General features: G+C 39.7%; 1 protein-coding gene across 1 annotated transcript; it reads right to left on the bottom strand.

Annotated features, from left to right (window-relative positions):
• Positions 1-685: 685 nt before the first annotated feature.
• On the bottom strand, positions 686-18,591 carry Gcm1 (glial cells missing transcription factor 1). Its single transcript, XM_078019879.1, has 6 exons — positions 18,477-18,591; positions 14,462-14,634; positions 5,226-5,478; positions 4,027-4,139; positions 2,836-2,964; positions 686-1,580 (listed from the first exon to the last, which is right to left on the bottom strand). The coding sequence occupies exons 2-6, from the start codon at positions 14,534-14,536 to the stop codon at positions 840-842; spliced, it is 1,311 nt and encodes a 436-aa protein (XP_077876005.1). The 5' UTR covers positions 14,537-14,634; positions 18,477-18,591; the 3' UTR covers positions 686-839.
• Positions 18,592-18,841: the final 250 nt, after the last annotated feature.

Here is an 18,841-nt window from a genome sequence, read left to right as displayed (position 1 = left end):
TATTCTTCGGTGCTGAGGATTGAACCCAAGGACTTGTGCGTTCTAAATACACCTCAGCATTGAGCAACATGCCCAAAGATACTTTTCTAAGGAAACAGTTTTTACATATTATGAACTTGGCACTGAGCTAGGTACCATAAAGAATAAACATAAATAGGACAGAATCGAATCCCTTTAAAAGGTGAAGTCAGCGAGGAGGAGGGAGACGGACGAGAGTAATGTAGGAGATGGAATTCTCTTCATGTGTCCATTTAGTTTTGCTGTCCTTTATGGAGTTAGTTCATGCTTCTTGTCTTGACAAGTCTTAGAAATCAACTAGAAAATACATATTTTATAAATGAATTTGATTACTAAACAAAGTATTAAATATATCAATTCTATTTATCTTTATATACTTCTGCAGCTCTTTCTACCCTGTTTCTGGGTTTTGTCATTTTTTGTTATGAAAAAGAAGGCATGGAGGAGATCCTAAACAGGTGGACTCTTCACATCTTTGCTCCATTTGATATGTGTCTGTGACAATGAAACCCAAGAGGTAGCAGAGGTGCTAAAAGCCCCAAACAATGAGTGTGGGGTGGGGAGATCAGAGGGCATTTCACACAGCAGGCTGGGTAAGTTTCTAGTCCTTACTGAGGATGGAAGCATTAGGGTGGAGGAGGCAAAAAGATTATTTGCATGAAAAATATTTTGCCTACCACTTGTTGTGATTCCCATTTATCTGTAGTTATGTTTTAAAAGCTGCTTCCTAAGGAAATTCTTCCAGCCAATTCTCAAAGTAGTTTTTTTTTTAATTTTTTTTTTTTTTTTGCAGGAGGGAAAAGATTGTCAAAAAATTTAAGTCATCTTAAAGGACAGAGGTTTAGAAGCATTTCATTGTTGCAATGATCCAAACCCATATATGTCATTTCTTCCTCAAAATCCCACTTGGTGCTCTTGCCTGGCAGGGTGCATTGCTGGTGAGGATGAGGGGTGTAGGTGAACAGAAAGGGGTCTTCCTGTGGTGGATGGTAAGCGAGAGAAGGAACGTAGCTGTTGAAATCCACAGGCACTTTCTCTTCATAAAGCTCGCCCCCTGGATTTGGCCATAATGGGTGGCAGCTAGTTTTGGCAGCAGGTGGTTCCAGGGGAATCTGCTGGGGAAAGTTCTCCAGAGAATTCTGGGAAGGAAAGAAGTCACAAGGCCAGCCGGTCAGAGGAAAAGGATAATTGGGACAATAGTTGTCATTGAGAGGGCTTCTCCCCAAAGCAGCGTTTTTATTCCATGCTTGCAGATTGTCATAATCTGAGTAGACTCCAGAGGCAGAAGGCTGAAACAGGTCTCCACTATTGTAGATCCTATTACTGGAAAATCTGCATTTTTCATACAGCTTAGTGGGGTCTAAGGTGGAAGCCGGGTCTGCCAGATCAGTGGTTCCCCCTGAACCATAACTCTTGGAGAAGGATAAGCAATCATTCAGTGAATTCGGCTGGGGAGTGTTAGCTATTAAATGTCCACTGTAACTGCCAGGCAATTGGACACCTTCCTGGAATGACCAAGTTAAAGGTAAACTTCCCTGACTTTGTGTTTCACCTGGAAGAGACTGGAAAGGAAAGTGAAATGCTCATGTTAATAAGTTAAGCAAATCCACACCACTACCACAGACACCCACGAGTTTTCCTCTACAAGCACGTGCTTCATCAGATTCCCCTCGTTCCTTGCATATTTCAAGCAGGGACACACAGTAGCTCCCTCCCAGCCACCGCAGACTGGGGAAGTAAAGGCTGCCTCGGTTTCCATTTTAAACCTTTCCAACCAGTAGAAGCTGGATTTCCTTTCTCTCTATGGAAACACAGCCAGGCCTAAGATATTTCACACTCGAACATAAACCTAATACTCTGTCTTTCTGAGAAACTTTTAAGACCGATTTAAGAAAAATCAAACCACTCCCCTCTCCTCCTCTCTCCTTCCCTCCTGTCTTCCACTTTTCTTTCAGTGCTGGATAGTCAATTTATTTTTATAAATGAAGGAATTATATTACTCACTAGTCAATCATAAGAAAAGAACCTGGTTCAGAACTAAGTTATACTCTTGTTTATGTCAAAGTATTAGCTAATAAGAGGATAGTTTTAGGGGAGGAGAGAAAAGGATATGACCAACGAGAGTGAACAGGAGGAAATGCCTTCGTTTGTCCTGCAATTTCTTTAATCTTCAGAAACTTTATTTCATGTTGGTAGGGAAGCTAAGGACACAAGCTACTCTGGAGGCATATGGAAATTTTGAGGGGAAAAAAAGCACAAGGCTATTTGATGGAGATTATTTTAATTATAATTTGGTTCTATTAGGATAAAATTATAGAGTGCCAAAGCACTCATTCGGGTTTGTCTTTTTTAAGTGTAGTAGGGAAGATGACTGGACACTTACATAGATTTTTATGGTTGAGAGCATGCTACACTGCCTGTCTCACCTAGAACGACCCTTAAGGTTCACACCATTATTTCCACCCCCAGTTACAGAATAGGAAACCGAGGCAAGAAGAGATTGAACCACCTGGGTAACCTCCCCTTGTAAGGGGCAGTGTGGTGGGAGCAGAAATTAAGAGTCAAATCTAAAACTAGAGGCAGGAAGATCCCTAGTTCAAGACCAGCCTGGGCAAATTAGAGAGATCTGCCTCAGGAAAAAATAAATAAAAGAAAGAGAAAAACAACTCCATTTCTTTGGTAGATGCTTATTTATAAATGAGCATGACAGTGTATGCTTTTTGGATCTCTTTGTCAGTAAAAGACCCGACCATTCCCATCCACACCACAGGGGTGGCAAGTTGCCGTATGTTTTGAGCATACTTGATGTCAGGTTACCTTGGATCCTGGGTTCCCCTTCAGCTTTAGGGAGACAGAGGCAGGTGCCCCATGCACTTTCTTCATTGCTCTTCTTGCCTCAGCTTCTAACTTGGTTTCTGGCTTTGGATGATCATGCTCTCCCTTTGACTTAAAAGAGACAAGGAAGTAAAAAAGAAAGAAAGAACTGGATGGTACTTTGTGGTGTGTGTTTTTACTGTCGCACGACTCTATGGTGGTGGTATTGCTTATTGCAACAGGATGAGAAAAACTTCTGAAGTATCTCCTAAGCCCCCCATGCTCCTGCCTGTCTGCTCTTGTTCATGAGACTCCTTCTTCCTGTGGTTCCTCTCATCCTCAGTGCTTCCTAGAGCATGTGTAGGACTTTGGTAGACCCTGCTTATCTCACCCAGCACAACCCTTAAGGTTCACACCATCATTTCCACCCCCAGTTACAGAATGGGAAACTGAGGCATGGAGAGGTTGAACCACGTGGGTAACCTCCCCTTGTGAGGGGCAGTGTGGTGGGGGCAGGGATTGGCTGTGATTCCCCTCATTGGAACCAGCCAAACAGAAAGCCAATAGTGAAACATTTAGGAATTTTGTGAGTTGATTATTAAAAAAGGCTGGCAGCTTAACATCAGTCACGGAGGGAACTGTCACATCATAGAAACCGGCAAATGTTCCAAATCAGGACTACTTTTTTTTTTTTTTTTTTAATCTGGTTAGCTAGTACTGTACTCTGATATCAGACTATCCAGGTAGTCTGATATCAGAGTCCATTTGTCATGACTGTTTACACCACTGCCCCCATTTGAATTTCTTATATGTTTTAGCAAAAAATTGTGCTTTTAGGGGAAAAGTAACTTGTTCAATTTTCCAGAGATAGTTAAAAGTCAGAGGTGGCCATTGAAGACTGTGGGCTTCAGTGTACTGTGCTAGCCTGGGTGTGATCTGATTAGCTGTTGTCTGTGGTCAGGAGCTAGGGCCTCTTAGCCAGCTCCCTCCCCAGGGCTTCCCAGCACCTCCAACCTCGGCTGAAGTGTGGGGTGCAGATATTTGCTCTCCCTGAGCAGGGACTCCCAGCATTGGTGCAGGGTTGTCTTTGCTCCAGTGTCTCTAGCTTCTGAAGAGCCTACTTTTTCCAAGAAACTCTGGAAACATTTGTCAAATTACAGAGAAACAGAATCACATAACTAACTCAAATCCAACCTGGAAGAATATGAAGCGTCCATCGTGTCTCCAGAAGTTGGTGACGGGGAAGCCCCCATGGCCTCGGCAAGGAATCAGCTTCAAAGGCCCATTACAGTTGGGACAACTTTTCTCTACAAAAAGCAAAAGAAAGTGATGGTACGTGGCTGGCTGAGCCACATGGGGCACTTATGAACCCTGCACAGACTCAACTTCTGTATGGTAGCAAATACACCTGGGTGGTTTTATGGACTTCTGTCTATGGGGTATTATCCCCCCAGACCAAAGAATACCTGGCCACCATAATGGCCTAGATTGGTCTTATACATGGATACAGCAAGATGCTACCTTCTAAGTGGGGTATGGGTAGTTAGCAGGTCAACAAGGAGCTCTTTTGAGCAGAAAAAGGTCTCCCTACTTATTTGCTGATATTTAAAATTCTTTTAGAGTAGAGAAAAATTTTCTTTCATTTTACAATTGAACTAAGGATCAAGGGGAAAAAAAACCCTGGGAGAGAGAACACAGCCATTCAATTTTTACTAGGGTATGAATGACTAATAACAGGTTCTGACCAGAGAGCAAGTTTTGGAAACAAATTACTAGGAAAGAATGTGAAATAACTTGGGGTCTGCAGTGGGCTTTGGAACAGGGAACGCGAAGAGTGTCTATTTCACAATCCATGAGTACAGAAAATAAAAAGAACAAACATTTCAGCTTGTGATAATGATATGAACCTAAGTGGACAGATCTAAATCTAACTTTAAATTAAATTAATCCCACGACTGCCCCTCCAGATGAATGCATGCATTAAGGTCACACGGGGGCTCATTGCCAAGATGTTAGATGGCAAGTCTGATAAACCACTTCATATTAAACTTTTACTTTCTAATTCTACTAAACTTCACATGGGTCACTGATGAGTTCATGACAGAAGTTGTGATCTATCTTCTTTTTAACAAGGGGCTTGCATCAGGTGCCTAACCCAAGGGAGCAGTTTCTTGGTGGGAGCTCTGGATGTGTAGATCTGTGAGGTTGGGGAACAAGGGAGTGGGTTGGTTCCCCCGAATGTACTCAGCCTCGCTCCCCACTGCACTCTAGTGTGAAGGGTTTGTTGGGATGTAACACAGCCTTTAGGATGTGTTGGGAGATACTGGCCCATTTGGACAGGGGCATCTAGAGGGACACCAGTTTCCTTGCCAGTACCACCAAGTCCCACTCACTCTGCTGCTTCTGCCGGGCTTTGTCACAGATCGCAGGTCTCAGGTAGACCTTGCGCCCCTCCTTGGTAGAGCAGTTGTGGCCGCACACCACCACACCCAGACAGGACTTCTTGAGGATGCGAGAGTTGTGGTTGTTCGTGTTGCGCATGGCCCAGCTGCTCAGGTGCCGCTGCGCATTCCTGTCCTCTGAGCTGTAGATGTGCTTCACATAGGAATCTGGCCACTCCTGGAACCAGTCAGTCTTTTTCACATTCTGATAGAAACACAAAGGTGGCTATTAGAGTTCGAGCCCTAAAACGCAACCGTTCATCATGGAAGAGTCAATAGACATGAGGGACGATTCGGCCATCGAGAGCAAAGCATGAGACGGTTGGCAAGTCTGGCCTAGACTGAATCCTGGAGATGATATCTGCACAGCACAACAGCTGCAGAGAGACTGCTGTGTCTGTCCAGTCGCTGAACCAAAATAAGCTGGAATTTAGGCCCTTTGAGTTCTATCTGATTGATGTTTCTGTAGTCCTTGGTGATAAAAGTAATGACCATTTCTAAGGAAGAATTTTTGAGAGTGAAGTAATCACTGTGCTCTTTCACAATAACTAAGGAAAACTTTGTAACTGGTCAGTAAGATAATGTCTCATACCACACTGCGGTTACCTTGTTGGGAATCCCACAGGCTTATGCAAAGTCACTAGAGATAAGCAGTGGGGAGACTGGAGGGCCCTGATTCACAAAGGTCCCAAGAGTCACTTTATTCCCCACTTTATTTCCCTTTTTCTCTATCACTGTATATGTATGCCTCAAATGGCAGAGGACTCAGGAAGGAGCTGTATTCTGGCCCAGGACAGATGCTATTCCCTGTGTATGAACATCTGATTAAACTCTTCTGTGTAAGGTCAGAGATGAGGCAGCTATTATCCAATGGATACAGAATTTTAGTTTTACAAGATGAAAAAGTTCTAGAGAGGGGTTACATAACAAAGTGCATGAGGTAACCATTTCTATACCATATACTTAAAAATGGTTAAAATGGCTGGGTGCAGTGGCACATGCCAGTCATCTCAGAGACTCTGGAGGCTGAGGCAGGAGGAATCCCAGGTTTGAGGCCAGCCTCAGCAGCTTAATGAAACCCTGCCTCAAAATAAAAATGTGGCTCAGTGGTTAAATGCCCCAGGGTTCAATTCCTGTTTTTCTAAAAAAAAAAAAAAAGTTAAGTTGGCAAATTTGTACCATAAAGTAATAATAAGGCTGGCATGTTGGCACACAGGCACACACCTATAATCCCAGCTACTCAAGAGGGTTGCAAGTTCAAGGCCAGCCTCAGCAATGTATTGAGACCCTGTCACAAAATTAAAAAGGGTTGGGGATGTAGCATCCCTGAGTTCAAAGCTCAGTTCTGCAAAAATAACAAAAACAAAAGTTCAGGGATACAGATCCTTAGTTATTTTGCTTTCTATGCTTCTGTTTCTTCATCTGTATAACAAGGATAATGAGACCTGCCAATCTCAAGAGTTGTTCTGAGGGTTAAATATAAAATATTTAGCATGACACCTGCCATGCTGTGGGCCCTGTGTAGATGTTAGCCACTGACAGAACAGTTCACATCCCAGGCCCAACAATGGTAACAGATGCTGCATTTGACAGATCCTGCATAATTCTTAGAATGAAATGAGCAGTCAGAATTACACAACTGTCAAATAACTAGCAAGAACACTTTTCCTCCAGAAGATTGTGGAAGATCAAAATAGAAAATTCTAGAAGGCTCAGAGGAAGAGATCAGGGTGCCTCTCCAACAGGAAAGCACAGTCCAGAATATGAGAAAATAAAGCCAAAAATTTTTTAGAAATAAGAACACAAATATCAACCTCAGGATGGATAGGCGTTTACTGAGTTACACTTCAAGTTTAGAATATGCCAAAGAACAGGAAGCAGCCCCAGAGGAGAAGGGAGGAAGGTTGGAAAGCACACAGAGTGGCATCTGGAGAAGTCCCGCTGGTCCATTAGGCATCCCAGAGGAAGGTGCAGCCAGACTTGTCTCTCTGTCCTTTCCAGGACTTTCCCTTTCTTCCCCAGTCCCCTGGCAATTCTGAGCTTCATAAAATTTAATGCCTGGGGTGAAAAGCTGCCAGCCAGCCTCCAACCTCTTGCTTTCTCCACCCACCTTCTCTTTGTTCTAACTAAAATCCTACATAATGCTCTCGTTTTGTCCCATAGAAATGCCATAGAAAGTGTAACAGAGTATTTTATTATTTGAAATGATAAAAAGTGCAAATTAAAACATTAAAATATGTACTTATCTTTCATTATTTGGACTATGAAAATATGGTAGATTGAAATTGTTTGGATTACTGCACTATAATACATAGTTATCAGAGTAACAGAGACAGGAGAAAAGAGGGACTTAGAGAAAAGTTGAGATTTTTAAAGACAAGTGTCCTCTTCGGGCTGATCTAGGTCATAACTTCTATGACCCAGAATACGAGGAATAAATCTATTAGCATCTTAGATATTCTGACTAAAGCAAAGACACCCTTCCTGTGGAGGAAGAAGTGATCTCCACATCATCTAATCTATTTATTTCTGCAGGGTGTCCATTGGCACCCTGGTTTTCAGGATTCATGAATAATACTGTAATTCAGATTCATGAGTAATAATCCATATACTTGATAGTATATGGATGGAGAAAATCACTAAGAGTCAATGTGATCAAATGATTCTCTTGGCTATTTATTTGTGCCCAGTCTGGCAGTACTGGGGATTGGATCCAGGTGCGCTCTATCATTAAGCCACATCCTTAAACCTTTTAAATTTTATTTTGAAACAGAGTCTCACTAAGTTGCCTAACCCTCAAATTCACAATCCTCCTGTTCCAGCCTCCTGTGTAGCTGGGATTACAAGCACCACTGCACCCAATCTTTTAATCTGACAGTTAGTGGGATTTTTGACACCTTTTACTTTGAAATTATGAGAAAATTCAGATTCCAATAATGCAAAACAACTTAAGAGTCAAATGGATGACAGTGATTTCTCAGGCTCTGATTTTCTCAGACTAAGATTTTCTTGCAGTCCTGGGGATTGAACTCAAGGCCTCACATGTGCTAGGCAAATGCCCTACCACTGAGCTATGTCTGCAGGCCTGAATATGAGAAAAGAATTTTTGAAAGCCATTTAAATTTAAGGCATCAGAGAGGTAAAATTTAAAATGAAAGAATAATCATTTCTTAATCTTGTTTAGCAAATCCCCATAAAATATTTGCTTCTTTTTAGATCCTTTGTTTATCTTAATTTCTAACTTTTCATGAGTAACTCTTTGTTTTTCCTCTTAGTTAAGTAGATTTAATCTTCTAACTCACTCAAAGCTTTCCAAGTGCTATGTAATCAGAGCACTGTTTATACTCTCTTAATTCTAATTTAACTTAACCTCTTGAAATTTTGGTAGGGTGTTGTAAGAATTAGAGATTATTTTTTCTTTGTGGTATTGGGGGCACGTTATCACTGAGCTACAAACTCAGCTCTATTTATTTTTTACTTTGAGACAGGATCTCGCTAAGTTGCCTAGACTAGCCTCAAACTTGTGATTCTTCTGCCTCAGGCTTCTGAGTAGTTGGGATTACAGGGAGATGTCACCACACCCAGCTAAGAATTAGATATTACTGCTATGTAAGAGTAATAAATTTAGACTCAGTTTTTGAAATATCAAAATGATTTACGTTAGGTCATTTTATCAAAATTGAGATGGGTATGGTGATGTCTACCTGTAATCCCAGCTACTCAGGAGGCTAAAGCAAGAAGATTGAATTTAAGGCCAGCCTCAGCAATTTGGAAAAAACCTGTATCAAAATAAAAATGAAAAGGGGGCCTGGGGATGGGGCTTAGTGTTAGAGTACTTGCCTCAAATGTGAAAAGCCCTGGGTTCCATCCCCAGGACTGGGAAAAAAAAACAAAAAACCACTGGTATTTATAGAGCACTCATATAAAGCAATGATTTGCTGGGTTTTCCTTAATTATATGGATAGATTATTAAATCCTTATAATAAATATTTCCAAATACAGAAGGCACAGCAAACAGAAACACCTTTAAGCAAATCAAATATAGGGAAAAAATTAGATGTGACTTAGAGAAAAAAAAAAATCAAGTAGCATATTGATCTACATAAAACTTTCCGGGAACTTCTCTCTTCTGGGCCAACTGGAAATAAAACTCCAAGTATCATCAAGGAAAGAAATTCATTCCAACAAAATGCATTTGATCATCTTAGAATGATTCCTTACATTAAACTTGCTATTTCCTACATGAGTTCAGGAACCACAACTCAGGATAAAATTCCTTATTTGCTCTGAAAAAACTAAGTGAGACCAAGTTACTCCAGCTTCCAAATTTTTTGTCGCCTACTTCTCTCTTCTCTTCTGCCCTTCCTTTCCCTCTTCACCACCTCTACTGGAGGAAACCTGGAGGAGTGTCTGTACTTCCACAGTGGAAAGAACATTCCTATCCCCATCACAGCAGCAGCCCAAAGTGGCAGAATTCCGGCCCTAGTAGTGGGAACCCAAATAACCATGGGAGTCCATATAGGTGAAGCTGTGCCAAGAACGTTCACATGACCTTGAGGTCCAAAAGACTGCTAGGTAGAGGGTCAAGTCATGGGTGTCCCCATCAGACCAACAATGTGACCTGATCATGTAGTCAAATTATAATTGACAAAAAATCCAGAATCCGGTTTCTCTGTTAGCTCCTTAGCATCAAGACACAAGATTCCTACAGTTGCTTTGTTCTGATTACATTGAGTCTTATGAATTAGCAGAAAAGTTTACAAGTTGCTTTTGCTCACAATTTTGGGATCATCTTCTGCAGAGTTAAAGGAAATTTTACTAGGTAAAATCATAATCCAGGAACCAACAAATTGGAGTGACAGTCCTTTCATACCCTTTTTTTTTTTTCTACTAGTCTATTCTAGGAAATGTTTTCTTTCTTTCTTTTTTTGGTAGCAGGGATTGAACCCAAGGGACACTTAACCACTGAGCCCATCCCCAGCCCTTTTTATTTTTTATTTGGAAATAGGATCTCTCCAAGTTGCCTCACTAAATTGCTGATGCTGGCTTTGAACTTGTTGCTGGGATTTTAGGCATGCCCCACCATGCCCAGATGGGGGAATGTTTTCTTTACCGAAAACAAAGTACTTAAAACGTGGAGTTGGGCTAGAGTTGTAGTTGATTGGTAGAGTACATGCTTAGTATGCACTAGGCTATGGTTTTAATCCCTAGGATTATAAAACAAAAACAATCAAGAAACCCCTGGAATCATGTGAGTTAATTGCTTAGTGTGGCTTTGGCCATGGATTTGATCTGAAAACTAGTCAGGGCTTAGGAGCAAAATGATTCAGTGTGTTTTCTGCTGTGGTGTTATTGAAACAACAGATTTCTGCTTGGAAGAACTGGCTGGTGTTAGGAACAGAATGGATACTTAACCTCCCTCTGTGAAATGGGTACTTTAAAGTAGAAAAAGAAACTGAATTACTTCCTAATTTTCAAACAAAAAAAAATAAATTTCCTACAAGGCTCTTCCATAAATGTTATAATCGGTTTTAATGAGAGCATGACACTCTTTGGGACCACATAATCTACATTTTTAATGAAGGTAAAAATAAATCAATGCCCAACATTTGCTGTATGAACCAAGCACTCACTAAAGCAATTGGAATGGAACTTTCCAGTATACGTAATGTAAGGGGAATGAAAGGGAAAACAAAATTGATGGATTACGTTGGCTTAGAGAAAAGAGACTTTTATCGGTGATTCCTATACTTCAGGTACCTACACTTCTGCTTCCTAATGGCTGTATTAAGCAGAAATTAAATTCAAATAGAAACAGTGACATGAAGATTAGTAAAGACATAATACAGAAGAAGGAGGAGGGTTCATCTGGGTTCAATGCCCAGATGTCCAGAAAGAGTTACTGAGAGCAGGTGGAGTTGGAGGGATGGGGCCTTTCTATGCCCAGGATCCGAACAGGATGGTTTCCAGTGCAACAACCTAATGGCTTCTCACTACCTATATGATAGCACTGTCTTCTAGGGATAGCCCACTTCCAACCCACCTGTCCAGCCAGTAACACCCCAAATATTCTTGCTGAATTCCTTTGCATGGCTCCCTCAGGTGGAGACATCTAAGAGTCTTCAGATTTTGGTGCCCTATGCTTTCCCTTGATGGTCAAAGCCATTTGCTAGAGGCTCTGTCTTGTTCCCATGGCAGAGTCAGGCTGAACACGTATCCCTCTTTCAAGCTCCTCTAGCATTTTTCTACTTGGTGTTAATTCTCTATATAGACACTGTATTTGTTCCACTAGACCAGAGATGGAAGTCAACATAGCCAAATGGCCCCAGCATCTCTCTGCCTGCTCCAGGGGACATCACTCTCACTGTTGTCAAAACTTAATCCACACATCTTGATATATCTGAGGGATATAAAAGGATGCAGAGATTCTAGGCCTGGAAGATTAGCCAATGGGTAACCAATTACCCAAAATAACCAGTTAGCATTTACTGATTGAAACTGGAAGCATGTGAGAAGCTGAGAACAGGTAAAGAATTTGTACCATATGTTGCCGAAGTAAATTGTTCCAGCAAGAATATAAAATTATGAAAAATAAACCATGAATTATTTTTATAGGTGGGAGAGAAAATGTAATTGAGGAAATTTATATGAAGAAGATATTGCATTTGACTCTGAACCACAGTTTTTTTGTACAAGCTGGAACATTAATAATCTGTGGGTCTTCATGCAAAAAGAGGCCCATGGTGAAAATATTTTAGGGCAACACCTCTTAATATGACCTTATCTCAGGAGAGCCATTACACACAGGATGGAATAATAGAATACAGATCTGCAGTAAAGAAATTTGTTTAGCTTCTTTGAACTTAACATTGCCCCTTTACTTTCTCAGCAAGACCTTTTAAAATTCCTTGTAATTTGTATTCTACAAATTGGGAAACACTGCTCCAAATAGCTTAGAGATTGAGGCAAGATATGTAAGAAGGTATCAAAGACGTAAGAAAAATGATTTTGTTCAGAGTCACACAGACATTAGGCAATACAGCTACTCACCAATGAATTCTAGAATTATTAGTTGGAACTCAAGTCCAGGGCTATCTCTAAGTCCTAAGTTTTCCATAATGCACTACAGTGCTTCCAGATATGTTCTAAAAAATAAAACCTTTTGTTTGAAAATCTTTCTCAGATCTTTTATTTTTTACCTCAACTGATTCTTAAAAATAAAAAATGTCTTTACCTTTATTTTATTTTTATGTGGTGCTGAGGATCAAAACCAGTGCCTCACACATGCCAGGCAAGCACTCTACCACTGAGTCACAACCTCAGTCCCTCAACTGATTCTTGATATAATTTCAGAGGTGGCTGAATGGTGTGGTCTCTGCTCAGAAATTAAGAAATATTTGTACTTTTTAATCATTTCCATGGTATATTTAACAAGTTGAAGGCACTTAACTATTTCCCTAAATAATCTTGGTATATTTTCTATAAACTTTAAATGATATGTTTCCAAAACTGAATCTATATTTTCACACTAGATTTCTCAGTTTACTCTCTCAGGTAACTAAGAATGCCTTGTTTTTGGAAATTCATGTTGGAACATGAGCTTCTATGAGCCCGAGTTTCCCTTCAGGGAAGTAGTTCTTTTCCTTTTTTGTTTATGGATCTGATGAGTGATATGGATCCTCTGTCCCAAGGGGGAAAAAAAAAAGAAAGAAAGAAAGAAAGAAAAGTGTGTGTTAACACACAGTATTGCCTACCACTTCAAGGAGATCTCTGATTCTACTGAAACCCTGCCCTAGAATGTGACATTGCAACATCTTCCATGCATCTGCTAACTTCAGTTCTTGATGTTTGTGTATCTCCAACTTCTATTTATGAGTTGCCATCTTAAAATTAGAAACAGGAAAAATAAGGGTCCCAGAGCTAGGAGTAATTAAAAGTTACCTTAGAGCATCTCTACAACAGCTATAAAAATTGTAATACAAATTAAGAGCAGTTATAAACATAAGTTCCTGAAAATAGACACGGGTATGTTTTAGCTGTAGTTCATTTAGCCACCTTCAGGTGAGTAGAAAATAGGTACATTTTCCATTCTTCACCCCTCCCAAGACCTACCAAGGGAGAATACAAGAGGACTTTAAGGAGAAACAAAAGGACATCTTCATTAAAGTAAAAATACCAATTGGTTATAAATCAAGACTCTGGAATCTCTGTCTCCTCTCCTTTGCTTGGGGTAATTCAAATTCCTTGCTCCCAGAATCAGGCAAACTAGATGAACCTTTTCATTTCTTGGTACTAGTTAGTCTCCATCCCTAGTCTTCCTAGTCTCCTTTTCAAATAACCTCCAGTGAAAACATTATTAAAACTCCCAAAAGAGAGGACAAGGAAGCCAGGAATGTTTATACATGGAAAAATCAGTTTTAAACAACCAGTGCTTTCAATCAAATTAAGACTTAGAAAGTCAATTACCAAAGAGGAGGTCAAAGAAAATTTAAAATAAAAGGCATTCTATATCTAAAATTCAATCCAGTTTGGCTGTGTGGTATTTACAGAAGTCATACAAGAGCATGTCATATTCCACAAAAACGCCATCAGTCAGACATTGCAGCTACAAGCCATTATTATAAGATAAAATGGTGTGGGATCTTGTGTACAATGAAACACAAATAAATTGTCATGCATTTGATCATACCAACTGGCCAGGGTGAGTACAACCTGAGCAGGGCAGCTTAGGAAGAGAAAGGAATTAGCACACTCTTTGTCTCAGTCTAGTATTGGGAGGATCTGATAGGTACAGAGCTGCTCAAATCATGTCTCCTCTTAAACTTTCTCAGTTGAGCTGGGTGTAGTGGTGCACATGTATAAATCCTGGTTACTCAGGAGGCTGAGACAGGAGGATGGCAAGTTCAAGGGCAGCCTGGGCAATTTAGTAAAACCCTGTCTCAAAATAAAATGTAAAAAGGGTTGGGATGTGACTCAGTGGTAGAGCACTTGTTTAGCAAGCATGAGGTCTTGGTTTCCATTTATTGAAAAATAAACAACAACAAAATCCTCCATCAGATGTCTACTGAAGGTCTAAGGGAGTTCACACAACTGGGACCCTCACCAATTTCCTTTTAGGTCTTAGCAGGTTAATAACAGTCAAGGATTCATAGCCAAATGCAGAAGATAGTCCTATAGCAAGTACATACCTGTGGCAGTTTCATGTCATTAATGTCCCAGTTTAATACCTCTTTGTCTTCAGAATCAAAGTCTTCAGGTTCCATGATAAAGTCAGGTCACCCACACGTTTTCCTCTATTCAATTTCCTTCAATTTGACCTTGAGAATTTGCTCTCAAAGGTTCTTGATATAGGTGGATTAGCCTATTCAAGCAACATAAACAGAAGATTGTTTTCAGAGGCTAAAAAATAAATGATAGTAAGTAATATCAACCATTCAAGAGATAAAAACCAGTTTCATATGCCAGAAATATCTGATTCACCAACATTTTTTTCAAGTTCCAACATATTAATAAAAAAAAATATAGAAGCTACTAGTGAGCTTGTTAAAATAAACCTTGACCATTGGGAACTAGAAGTACAGAGATCATCATTTTGACTCTTGGGTCTGGGCTTCCTTTCTCATTGCTAGGTTATAGAGTTAGTTCTTAGTAAGAACTACTGTTGTGTGTAGCAAATGGTTAGGACCCTTTTCTTCATAAATGTTAGGGCAGGGAAGGATAACTGCTTTGGACTTTTTTCCACAGAAACAATTTCACAAATTAGTTACCATGAAGTTACACAAGGGTAACATCACATTTGATTTATCTGGAAGCCATAGAGATTAATTTTGGTCTCCCAAATATGTCTGTGGATGTTCAATACCATCATCAAATATTCTCTGAAACATGGTTTCTTAACCTTAGCACTATGGACATTTTGGATTAGGTAATTCTTTGTTGTGGGGGCTATCTTGCACATTTTAGAATGTTTAGCATTATTCCTAATCTCTACCCACTAGGTACTGAGGGCACCTCCCTTTTCAGTTGTGGTACCTCAAAATATCTCCAGACCAATTTTCAGGAGACAGGGGCTAAAGGCGGCTGTTCAAGAAGTGCTGTTTTAAAATAGTGTTTCTGGGGGCATTGTGGTGCATGCCTGCAATCCCAGTGGCTCAGGAGGCTAAGGCTGGAGGATTGCAAGTTCAAAGGCAGCCTCAACAACTCAGTTAGCAAGGCCCCAAACAACTCAGTAAGACCCTGTCTCAAAATAAAATATAAAAAATGGGCTGAGGATGTGGCTCAATAGTTAAGTGCCCCTAGGTTCAATCCCTGGTACCAAACAATAACAAAAAATAACATAGTGTTTCTCCTACTCAGGAGCTAAGGCAGGAGGATCAAAAGTTCAAGCCCAGCCTCAAAATGAGAAGGGCCAGGGATCTAGTTCAGAGTGCCCCTGAGATCAGTCTCCAATACAACAAAGTAAATAATAATTCAATTCTAGATTTAAAGAAATTTTGCGTGGTACTAGGGATTAAATCCAAGTGTGTTCTATCACTGATCTACACCCAGTCCCCCAGCCCTTTTGAGACAGATCTTATTTTGAGACAGGTCTTAGGAAGTTTCCCAGGCTGCTCTCAAATTTGTCATCTTCCTGCATTAACCTTCCTAGTTGCTGAGATGATAGGCATATGCAATCACACTGAGTCTAAATTAAAAATTTTTTTAAAGGCCGTGATATAGCTCAGTGGCAGAGTGTCCCTGGATTCAATTCCCAGTATTGAGGAGAGATGTTTAAAGCACACTTGAAGATTCTCTGACTGTAGCGAGGCCTGGTGGGCACACCTATAATCCCAGCCACTCAGGGGGACAGCCTTGGTAATTTAGCAAGACCCCCCATCTCAAAATAAAAAATTAAAAGGGCTGGGAAAGTAGTAAAGCACCCTGGGTTCAATCTCCAATACTGAAAAAAAAAAAAAGCAATTAAAAAGATTTTTTTGACTATCTTCAACAATAGCTCTCTCCCCACCTTCTTAAAAAGATGCTGTCTAACTTCTTTGATTAAATTGTATTATGTAAATGATATCTAAAAAATGTTTGTTTGAACTGAAATTTTTTCCTTAAAAGAAATACTGCCCTAATTTCCAACTATAATGGGTTTCAAAAGATTTGGGAGTGAGGATGGGAAGAAGGAGGGAAGAAAGGAAAAGAAATTTTGAAATGTTTTCTACGGAGGAAAAAAAAAGCTAATCATTTTGCAGATAAAATGTTCTCGCTAGTAGGATACAAAATCCAAAGTGAAACATGTTCATCTATGAAACACTCTCATTTGTTGGCACTCTTATAAAATCCAGGACATAACAATGCTATATAGAGCCACTTAACAGCAAACTCAAAATACAAGTTATAATAGTAGAATGAAGTTTAGCAATTTCTGCAGACTTTGTTTTTTAATTTATTTTTATTTATTCCTTATACTCACCCATCACCAAACTCCACTGAGGAAAAGTGTATGTATATAAGGAGTGTTAATCTGAACATATAAATGAAATGTTAGCCATTAAATAACAAGCTAAAGTGAGTTCCCCCTCTACCCCTCTTCCCACGCTTAGGAACATCCCAGTGGCCACAGACTCAAAGCACACGAGGTCCCTACTCCCCAGTTCAAACATTAACATACAAGACTAAATGCAGAGAAGGGTTGTTATTGCTGTTGTGATTTTTTTCCCCCCGCAGTGCTGGGTATGGAACCTAGGGCCTTGTGTGTATAATGCAAACCCTCTACCATAGAGCTATACCCTAGACCAACGCCCACGAGTTTTAAGTAAGAAATAAACAATTAAGTTGCTGCTAAAAAAAAAAAAAGATTTTAATTCTAAGGACTTAAATAACAAGTATCAAGCATCAGTTTTATGTACTTACCTCTTTTGAATTGTAGCAATAGTAACTTTTTTTTTTTTTGTACCAAAGATTGAACCCAGGGATACTTCACCACTGAGCCACATCCCAAGCTCTTTATATTTTTTATTTGGAGACAGGGTCTCCCTAAGTTGCTTAGGGTGTTGGCAATAGTAACTTTGATAGCCCAAGTTTTGTTATAAACAATTAGAATAGATTTATTTTTAGAGTAGGAATGTATAGCTCAGTGGTAGAGTACATGCATGAGGTCTTAGGTTCATTTCCCAGCATGGAATAATAAAAATAAATGGATTTTTTTTAAACTTTGGAAAATAAAATTTATATTTTCAAATTCAAAAAACAGCTGGGCTTATAGCTCAGTGGTAGCATAGCAAGCACAAGGACCTGGGTTCATTCTGTAGCATTCTGTAGCACCACAAACAAACAAACAAAACCCATGCTTCATTCTCTTTGGATATGTTCATAATTTACTATCATACATGTATTCCCAATGTTCACCTGTTCCAAAATAAATATAATCGTTGCTTTTAAATTAAGGGAAGGGAGTTATTAAACTAAGGGAAGGGAGCTGGGTACAGTAGCACACACCTGTAGTCCCAGCATGCAGGAGGATCCCTTTGCTTTCAGGACTTCAAGACAAGCCTGGGCAACACATTGAGACCCCCATCTCAAAAATAAATACATGACAAAATTAAGGGAAGAGAAATTTTTTTAAAAAAAGTCATATTTCAGGAAAGCTGTTATTTCTTATATTTTTTCTGATATAAACTTTTGCTAAATGAATGAACATTAATATTTCCCTGAAAAGTAAGAACAAAACAGAAAAGATAAAATGACTAGCCGGGCATGGTGCTGCACACCTGTAATCCAAGCGGCTCAGGAGGCTGAGGCAGGAGGATTAACAAGTTCAAAGTTAGCCTCGGTAACTTAGTTACTAAGACCCTAAGTAACTTCGTGAGACCCTAATCTCAAAATAAAATATAAAAAGGACTGGGGATGTAGCTCAGTGGTTAAGTGCCTCTGGATTCAATCCCCAGTACCAAAATAAAATAAAATAAAATAAAAATATAAAGAAGAAAAAAGACTGCTTTTCAGCCCTTAAACAAGTAAATACAAACCATCTTCCAGGTTAAAAAAACTAAATCTGTCAAGATTTCATTTTTTTTTAAAGCACTTTGGCCAAAGTATATTCAATGTTCATCATTTCTACAGAGAATGAACTATAACATATAAAACCATGTAGGAGTGGGTGCCCATTACCACCACCTTTACATTTACCTCTCTTCTCAATAGTTTTGGCTTCCTTACCTTCTGACTTCTTATCCAGATGTAGACAATATTGTCAAGAACTCATCTCCCGTTCAGGTCCCAGTAAGTTCTGGTCATTTTCCTGTTCCCTATTCCAGGTCAGGGTACACTATGCTAATGAGCTCTGGCAACAATCCAATCAAAATCTAGATGCTCTCAGCTCAGGATAGGTAAAAGCAGCCTGTTTCTTCTCAGCAGCCAACAATGTAATGAATATTCTATGGTGTGCTTCTGAACTTTCCCCTTCTTTATGTTGAGGACCTTGTAACTGAAATGGACATTGAGAAGAACCTTGTGAAGAAGTACAGATGTCTCCCTTCTTGTTTCATAGGGTAAGCCCAAGCAGATTCAATCACTGTAGATCT

Source organism: Ictidomys tridecemlineatus, chromosome 8, assembly GCF_052094955.1.
Source record: "Ictidomys tridecemlineatus isolate mIctTri1 chromosome 8, mIctTri1.hap1, whole genome shotgun sequence".
NCBI classification, from domain to species: Eukaryota; Metazoa; Chordata; class Mammalia; order Rodentia; family Sciuridae; genus Ictidomys; species Ictidomys tridecemlineatus.
This window is presented reverse-complemented; position numbering and strand designations above follow the sequence as displayed.

What these genes read in the sequence shown, in the direction of transcription:
- Gcm1 (XM_078019879.1), bottom strand. Translation starts at nt 14,536, where the DNA reads ATGGAACCTGAAGACTTTGATTCTGAAGACAAAGAGGTATTAAACTGG. An exon ending in AGCCCGGCAGAAGCAGCAGA is followed by an intron (nt 4,140 to 5,225) that starts GTGAGTGGGACT and finishes TGCTTTTTGTAG; the next exon opens with AGAAAAGTTGTCCCAACTGT. An exon ending in GACGCTTCATATTCTTCCAG is followed by an intron (nt 2,965 to 4,026) that starts GTTGGATTTGAG and finishes GTCTCTTTTAAG; the next exon opens with TCAAAGGGAGAGCATGATCA.